An 8853-nucleotide genomic window follows, 5' to 3' on the forward strand; every position below is an offset into this window, starting at 1 on the left:
TTTGATAGATTGATGTTGATACTGTTTGGAGAAAAACTTTTCTCTGTGTCCTTTATTAATTAATCATTTTAACTTATTACTTAGATAGTAATGACATTAGCTAGAAAGGACACAGTTGCCATCCCTTGTATTTTAAGATGATATTTATGATGATGCTGATGATCAGCCCTGGCTAGAAGAGGAAATGCAATATACTAGCAGATGGACTTAGGAAGTTATGGATTCAAGGCCTGTTGGTTTTTGGTTTTTGTTTTTTTGACATTGACTTTTTTTTTTTTAATAGCCTTTTATTTTACAGGTTATATGCATGGGTAACTTTACAGCATTAACAATTGCCAAACCTCTTGTTCCAATTTTTCACCTCTTACCCCCCACCCTCTCCCCCAGATGGCAGGATGACCAGTAGATGTTAAATACATTAAAATATAAATTAGATACACAATAAGTATACATGACCAAACCGTAATTTTGCTGTACAAAAAGAATCAAGACTCTGAAATACTGTACAATTAGCTTGTGAAGGAAATCAAAAATGCAGGTGGGCATAAATATAGGGATTGGGAATTCAATGTAATGGTTCTTAGTCATCACCCAGAGTTCTTTCTCTGGGCGTAGCTGGTTCAGTTCAGTACTGCTCCACTGGAACTGATTTGGTTCATCTCATTGCTGAAGATGGCCAGGTCCATCAGAAGGGATAATCATATATATTGTTGTTGAAGTATATAATGATCTCCTGGACCTGCTCATTTCACTCAGCATCAGTTTGTGTAAGTCTCTCCAGGCCTTTCTGAAATCATCCTGTTGGTCATTTCTTACAGAACAGTAATATTCCATAATATTAATATACCATAATTTATTCAGCCATTCTCCAACTGATGGGCATCCACTCAGTTTCCAGTTTCTAGTCACTACAAAGAGGGCTGCCACAAGCATTCGTGCACATACAGGTCCCTTTCCCTTCTTTATAATCTCTTTGGGATATAAGCCCAGTAGTAACACTGCTGGATCAAAGGGTATGCACAAGTTTGATAACTTTTTGAGCATAGTTCCAAACTACTCTCCAAAATGGTTGGATTTGTTCACAACTCCACCAACAATGCATCAATGTCCCAGTTTTCCCACATCCCCTCCAACAATCATCATTATTTTTTCCTGTCATCTTAGCCAATCTGACAGGTGTGTAGTGGTATCTTAGAGTTGTCTTAATTTGCATTTCTCTGATTAATAATGACTTGGAGCATATTTTCATATGACTAGAAATAGTTTCCATTTCTTCATCTGAGAATTGTCTGTTCATATCCTTTGACCATTTTTCAATTGGAGAATGGCTTGATTTTTTATAAATTAGAGTTAATTCTCTATGTATTTTGGAAATGAGGCCTTTATCAGAACCTTTAACTGTAAAAATATTTTCCCAGTTTATTGCTTCCTCAAGGCCTGTTGTAATACAGACAAGTGCTCCCAGCATCTCTTTAAAACTATAAGTAACATATAGATTATCCTGGCTCAGTGGGTAGGGAAGGCACTAAGCTTTGTCATTCAGCCTGGAATTGCAGACTGAAATTGTAGTTCTGCCACTTTCTGTATAACTTTAGGCAAGTCTCCCTTTGTTCTCTTTCCTCGTCTGTAATAAGGGACTTAGATGATCTCTGCAGTACAATAATGCTCTAGGTCTCTTGAGCCACTGTTCTTGATGAGTAGAGGGAATTTCCATCTAAGAGCTCCTCACCTCAGAGAAGTCACAGAAATATTTGTAGAAAGCTTTAACTCAAGAAACTTAAGATCTAGCCTCATTACTGGGGATTCAGAAAGTGTGGATTAATCATTTGTATATCAAACATAGAATAACATCACATCACACACTGTTAGTCACACACACTGGAAAGGAACTGTTCCAGTAATGAAGGACATAGTGGCGGTTCACAACAGAACAACTTGACCTAAGCCTGTGAGGCTTAATCTCCCTTTGAGTCATCACTTTAGCTGCAGATCGTTATCAGTAGTAAGACTCCAGCTAGACATCCCTGCTATCACAGATGCAGTTTTGTGGTAGTAGAATCAATAACCTCTCACTGAAACTGAACTTACTTGGAATTTTTGGATTCTTACCCCAGTGATTTATTGCCAGATTAGAGTCCTTTTTGGAAATTTATGTGATGAGAATCTGTGTTAACTGCTTTTCTTCATGTCTGGCTCACAGGGAAGTTTTAGTTGCTTATAAATCATAAAAAGGGAACTACAAGATCTAAATTCCCTTCCAATTTTAAAATCCTGTGATCTTGAAATCTATTTTTAGGCTTATGACATGATAAGATTTCTTTTTTGTGTGAGAAAGATAAGTCACACTGCTGCACTTTAATAACATTTAGAGGATGAAGTTATCTTTGAAAGATTTTTAATTCCTTAGTTATGTGAACATTCCTTTTGCTTTCCCAAGCTGAAGCAGATGTGAAGACTTCGGTGGCTTCATCAGCAACACCCAATAACTCTGTCCCATCCCCGTCTTCTCCTACCTCCCCAACTACTGATACCACTGCCTCCCTTGAGATGAATAATCCCCATGCTATCCCTCGACGTCATGCACCAATTGAACAGCTTGCCAGACAAGGTTCATTCCGAGGCTTTCCTGCCCTTAGTCAGAAGATGTCACCTTTCAAACGTCAGCTGTCCCTGCGCATCAATGAGTTGCCTTCCACTATGCAAAGGAAGACTGATTTCCCCATCAAAAATGCAGGTAAGGTAGAATCTGCCTAGCTTTACAGCAGCACTAATAATAGTCACTCCTTTGATTTCTCAATTGTTTCCTGATTCTCTGCATTAATAAGGAGCTTCTGCCAGCCCCATCAGATTAGTTGCTGGTTTGTCCTTTGTAATTTTCCAATGAAGAAATGGAAACCAGAGAAGGGGATTGTTTTGATTATTTTATTTCCCTTCCTATTATCAGATGTAGTTAGTCTTAGATAGGTATCCTTCAAAAACCTGAGGCACTCTCTTCTTTCTCAGTCATTGTTGAGCTTTTCTTCCATTGTGATGTAGGGAAGCTTTCTTGTTCAAGATAATCCTCTTTATGGTATGCAAAATAAAAATGCAAAATTATACTACTACTGTTCTCTTTTGAAACCAGCCTGTCTGTTGGGAGCTCCTAAGTATTCAAGATATCTCATTTACAATATCTAGTGATGAGAGAAGGGATAGATAGGGATGATTAGCCTCAATTCACTGATGTTCAGGATAGTTCACTAATTTTAACAAAATCACAAGGATGGATTATAGAACCCAGATTAAGGGAGTCTCTGGGCTCTGCTCTCATGCTCAGATTACTAAACCTTGCTGTCTGTGAGCCCAGAAAGCCTTGACAGTATACACTTATGGTAACCTTATTATATTTATCCTGAACCGAGTTCAGAACACAGACCACTGGGAGATCTATGAAGACAAAAGTAACTTCTAGATTTATCTATCCAGATTGGCCCAGGAAAAACACATCTCTTTTGGGAAATGAGAGAAAACAGGCATAGCATTTGGAGAGTTTATTAAAGCCAGGTGAAATGTTGAGCTCAGGTGTATCACTGGAGTTTTACTCTTTCCTGTCAGGATAAATATGGTCAAAGATATTTTCAAAATTATGCTTCTTGTGCACAGTGTTTAACACTCTCTTTGGGGATGACGGATTACAGCTTCTCCTCCAGTGAGTAGTTAATGTTAGTTCACCCTTGTGTTGATGATGGTGTGTTTTAGTATTATTCATCTTTCCAAACTTGAATAATTCTCTGATTTCTAGTGCCAGAAGTAGAAGGGGAAGCAGAGAGCATCAGTTCCTTGTGCTCACAGATCACTAATGCCTTCAGCACACCCGAGGACCCTTTCTCATCTGCCCCTATGACCAAACCAGTGACAGTGGTGGCGCCCCAGTCCCCTGCCTTTCAAGGTTGGTCTTCTCTTATGCTTAGCAGTTGGAACGTGGCACTCTCTTCTTTCTATCTGCATGTTGACGATCTGAGCTTTCTGAAGACCAGTTAATTCAGTCAATTTCCTCCTCTTGTTTGAAAAGCATCTTGTGTGTTGTAGCTTGCTTCACTCTTTCTGCAGTTTGAGTTTCTCATTTTGCATGTATATCCTCTGTAATGTTTGTCATCACATCCCCTAAATTAAGGCTTCTTAAAGTTTTTCCACCCCTTTTTTGCCCAAGAAATTTTTATATGACCTTGGCTTATAAGTATATAAAATAGGCATACAAATCAAACATTTACAGACAATCATAATTTCGCCACTCCCATATTCAGTTGTAGACTCCATGTAGGGTCGTGAACCACAGTTTAAGAAGTTAGGTGGCTTAAATGACCTATATATTCCTTGCCTAAAAGTTTTATCTGCCTTTTGATTATTGAGGATGTAATATCTCAATACATAGTGGCTTTATAGCTCATTTACATCCCATGAATTTCTAATAAATTACAAAATCAGGATTGTTTCTGATTATATACTTTGTCTGAGTGGGTATTAATCTGGGCGCTAACCCACTGGGAGAAACATTTGAAACACTCTGCCTGCTTTCAGAAAGAGGCTTATAGAAGCTGCCTCTAATTTTCTACTTTGAGTTATTTTGTTTTTTGTGACTAGTGATCAAAATAATAACAACAATAATAGACTAACTTTAAAGTTTAACTGTGGTTCCTAGAGATACCAAATTGCCTCTTGATTTTTAATTACTGGACAAAGAAATTAATCTTTATAATTTGCATTACAACTTTTAAAGCTAGCAGTAGAACTGCCTCTTTGTGTCCTTTGAGAAATAGTCTGAAAAGATTTAATTTAGAAATCTAACTTGTACATTAGGCCATACCCCCCCCAAATCTTTCAAAACAGTTCACAATATAACAATTACCCCTTTCGTATATTTATTCATTTTTGTATTTCTGTATTTAAAATACAGATAAGAGAAGTTCCCCTTAAAGTTATATTTGTTTTAATTGATACAAAGGAACATGTGGTTGTAATCACATGGAAAAAGCCAAATGGTAACACTCCCCAATTTCTTCATATTTACCTGGAAGGAAAGGAGCAAACGTTGAGAGAGTTTTTTCCTACTGTGGAAGATAAGGAAGGAGTAAGAACTTGTATATATGAAAACTTCCAAAGAGAAAGAAAAAGCTTCAACATTACTAGAAGAAAAATCATAGTCTTAAATTGGAATGGACTAGGCCTATGGAACATGATGGCCCATGAGTAAATGAAAGGGCTTACCAAGTTCTTAATTTATAATTATATATGTATACATATGTGCACACATAGACACATGTAGGATTATATGATATAGAGCCTGAACAGAATAAAAAAATAGGAACTATTTGGTCTTTGTGGAAAGTGGTACTAGAAAGAAACAATGTCTCTAATCTGTTCTTTTCCAAAAAAAACTATAATTAGAATGGGAACATTTTGATGGTCCTTAGACTGATTTTGCTAAGCTTAATAGAGGAGTAGTATTTCATCTGATGTGTTCAGCCTTTGCCAAAATTACTAACAAAAAAAAGCTTTTCAGTCTTGTGTCCACTTGTTATGCAAATACTGCCTGTTGGCCTAATTGTACCTGCCCTTAGTCATCTGCACATTTTGCATGAATTAACTTCATTGATGTTGTCTGCTCCCATTTTAGCTAATGGCATTGACCCTGCCTTCCATGTGTTTGCTGCTAAGCCAGCCCAAACTGCTCTAGCACCCACAGCATTACCTGTTCGTGAAACCAACCCTTGGGCCCATGCCCCTCCTGCTGCTAACAAGGAAGTTGCAGCTACACATCCGGGTAAGGCAGACACAGATGTTGGTGAGGATCCGGGGATCAGCCACATGATCCTGGACCAAGACCAACCATGTACTTAGATGGGAAAGGGGAAGCATAGCTTTAAAAAAGTTTCTCTTCTTGGAAATAATCTGATCTGAAGATGATGTGATACAAAAGAAGAAAGAAAGAAGTTTGATATTTTTGTGAGAGCGATGGTCTGATGAACTTCTGACTGAGGAGCCTGAAAGAAAATTTGTCACCAGGACACTCTTCCCTCCTAAACAACAAAACCAATAACTAGTAAGGGATCCCTAGTAAGTTGTGGAAATATGTTCAGAGGCATCAGGATGTTCAGCCATTTTTATTTATTGAGAAATCTAGAACAAATTGTTGTTTGTCCTTCATTCTCCAAGAGGACCATGACATCAGGGTGGGACTGCTATGATGTGCAAGTGAATTGAAGTGAGGGGGCACTGTGCAAAGTCACCAGGCTCACTCTCTCCTCCAGAACCGTCTGGGTCCAGTGGCATGATATAGATCAGGATGACTGGACATATCCTAGGATGCCATGGGAGCCCTTAGCCTTTTTTTCAATCTTAAAGAATCTTCCTTGGTTCTTTAGGTTATTTTCAAACTTGTTTTTGTACTGAGGATGAGCTGTGGTCACTGGGGATCTTTGCCGGTTTTGGGCCTTTGGGACTTGTTGGCTCAGAGGCTGTTCTGACAACGCATTTTAATGCATTTTCTTTCATCCCTCCATAAAAGCTTCACATTCAACGACACAAATGTCTAAGGATTTTTTCTACAATATTGACTGTTAAAATAACCCTGGTTATCATAAGAGAGAGAGAGTAAACAGAATCCATTAACATTTTTGATTTTTTATTTACAGGTACAGAATGGGGCCCTTCATCTGGAGCGGCCTCACCAGGGATCTTCCAAGCTGGTCATCGGCGCACACCTTCGGAAGCTGACCGATGGTTGGATGAGGTGTCCAAGACGGTGCGGGCCCAGCAGTCCCAGGCTCCAGCCACCCCTCTGCAGCTGCCTCTTTCCCAGGTGCCTGCCTTCCAGGGAAGTGCTTTTGCTGGCTCTCCGCCCGTGCCAGTGGGCGTGGTACCTCCCATGCAGCCGGCCTTTGTCCCTGCCCAGACCTACCCCGTAGCCAACGGGATGTCCTACCCCTCCTCCAGCGTGCCTGTGGTCGGTATCACGCCCTCACAGATGGTGGCCCATGTGTTCGGCACCGCGGGCCACGCCCAGGCGAGTCTCCCCCACCAGTCGCCCGGCTTGGCCAAGCAGCAGACATTCCCTCAGTATGAGCTGAGCAGCGCCGCGGCCAGCCCTTTCTTCAAGGCCTCTGCCCAGCACCTCAATGGCTCTGCCGCTTTCAATGGGATAGACAGTAGCAAGTTGGCCTCAGGGGACAAGCCCTTGGAAGCTTCTGCTCCCACTGACCCAGTGGATCCTTTTGAAGCTCAGTGGGCTGCATTAGAAGGCAAGTCCAAACAACGCACTAACCCGTCACCAACTAATCCTTTCTCCAGTGACTTACAGAAGACATTTGAGATTGAACTTTAAGCAGTCCTTGTGGCTTGTGCGTATGGTCTGTCTTTTAGGTGAGGGAAGTGGGTTAAATGAGCAAGGGGGACTTTCTTTTTCTGATTAGCACACTTTTTGGTAATCCCAAAGGCCCTCTGGAACACAGTGCAGGAAAGAATGATTTTTAAGAAAATTGCTTTTTAAAAATCCCTACAGATGGCCTTGCCCTGCAGTTAGGGTAAAAGAGTCATAGAAATGTGCCCCTCCCCTGCCTTTCTTCCTCTACAGCCCACATATCCTGGAGAAACAAAGTGGCTGAAGACAAGGAGCAGAAAACTGAAGCCCATTTGCAGGATGCAGAATGTGATAGAAAATAATTGAGATCTACCTTTGTTTTTCAGTACATCTGCCTGCTCCCCCTATAAGAGAGAAGGAGCAACAGCAGCAGAATGTGCTGCCTGCCAGGATTAAGGAATAGGGGGAAGAAGCATCACTAGCCCAGCAAAAGCTATCTTTTTTGGGGAGAAAGGTGAACTTCCACCTTAAGTAACAATGGATATTATATAAATATATATAAATATATTACAAAAAAGCCAAAATTTTTATTTTTATGCATTTAGAATATTTTAAATAGTTCAATATTAAAAAGTCATAAGAGTTGTAAGTAATCTTGCCAAAGGGAAAGGACGGTTAGCTGTAAGAAATTGTATATAAGATTGATTTATCATTGATTCCTATCTAAAGTAACCAGAAAAAGGTTAGAGGGTATGACGAAGGGGATTCCTAATTTGTTCTATAGCATACCATGTAAGTAGCACATTGCAACCACAATCATGAGTCATGACCAATAAAGTTCCTAGGTGGTTAGTATTCAATAAAGACAATGAAAGAGCAGTATTGTCCTGGCTTTCAAATTACTGCAAAATTCTATTGGATCTAAATTACATATAAATTACATACACACATGTATATGTATAGACATGTATGTTATACCCATATACATGTATACATATATACACAAATATAATCTGTATTTTCTGTATTGATGCTCTTTCCTTGTGTTGATCCTTCCCATTTTTGACCCTCCCGTGCCAGTTATAGAATCAACCACACAACAGAGTGATTGGGCCCTTGTTTTAGCAGGTGGGGCCTCTGACCTCAGATATACTTGGTGGTTTTCTTCTCCATCTTTGGTGCAGGTTTGGGGAGGTGAGAGATCCTGCTTCCTTTAGCTTTTCATGGTTTTTTGTTTAGTTTTCCCTTATCTGTTTGGATTATTGAAAAACTCGTCAGCTATACCTGTTGGACCCCTGGTAACACAAAATCCCATTTCATTTAATTTTACTTTTAAACGTTGGCCTTACAATCAAATGTAAGTTACACAGACACATACACACACACACACACACACACACACACACACACACACATATTTGTACTGATGACAGTTTATAATCTGATTTAACAGAAATAAATATTGGTGGTAAGAAGCTGTTGCCAGTGGGATTGTTCTTTCCCCATTTCTGCTCTAG

The 8853-nt window shown here is 39.7% G+C and overlaps 1 protein-coding gene across 7 annotated transcripts in view; it reads left to right on the top strand.

Moving 5' to 3' along the window:
- The window catches only part of NUMB (NUMB endocytic adaptor protein), a 94534-nt gene extending 86288 nt beyond the window's left edge, over positions 1-8246 (top strand). For 4 of the 7 annotated variants that reach the window (XM_031952562.1, XM_023502290.2, XM_003756264.3 and 1 more), the window contains 4 exons: positions 2438-2734; positions 3782-3928; positions 5654-5800; positions 6672-8246. In XM_031952562.1, the coding sequence (XP_031808422.1) occupies positions 2438-2734; positions 3782-3928; positions 5654-5800; positions 6672-7360 (1280 nt within the window). In that variant the 3' untranslated portion in view covers positions 7361-8246. The remainder of the gene's footprint in view (positions 1-2437; positions 2735-3781; positions 3929-5653; positions 5801-6671) is intronic. The other 3 variants (XM_031952563.1, XM_023502297.2, XM_003756266.3) reach the window with 1 other exon arrangement.
- Positions 8247-8853: the final 607 nt, after the last annotated feature.

Source organism: Sarcophilus harrisii, chromosome 2 (genome assembly GCF_902635505.1).
Source record: "Sarcophilus harrisii chromosome 2, mSarHar1.11, whole genome shotgun sequence".
Classification (NCBI taxonomy): Eukaryota; Metazoa; Chordata; class Mammalia; order Dasyuromorphia; family Dasyuridae; genus Sarcophilus; species Sarcophilus harrisii.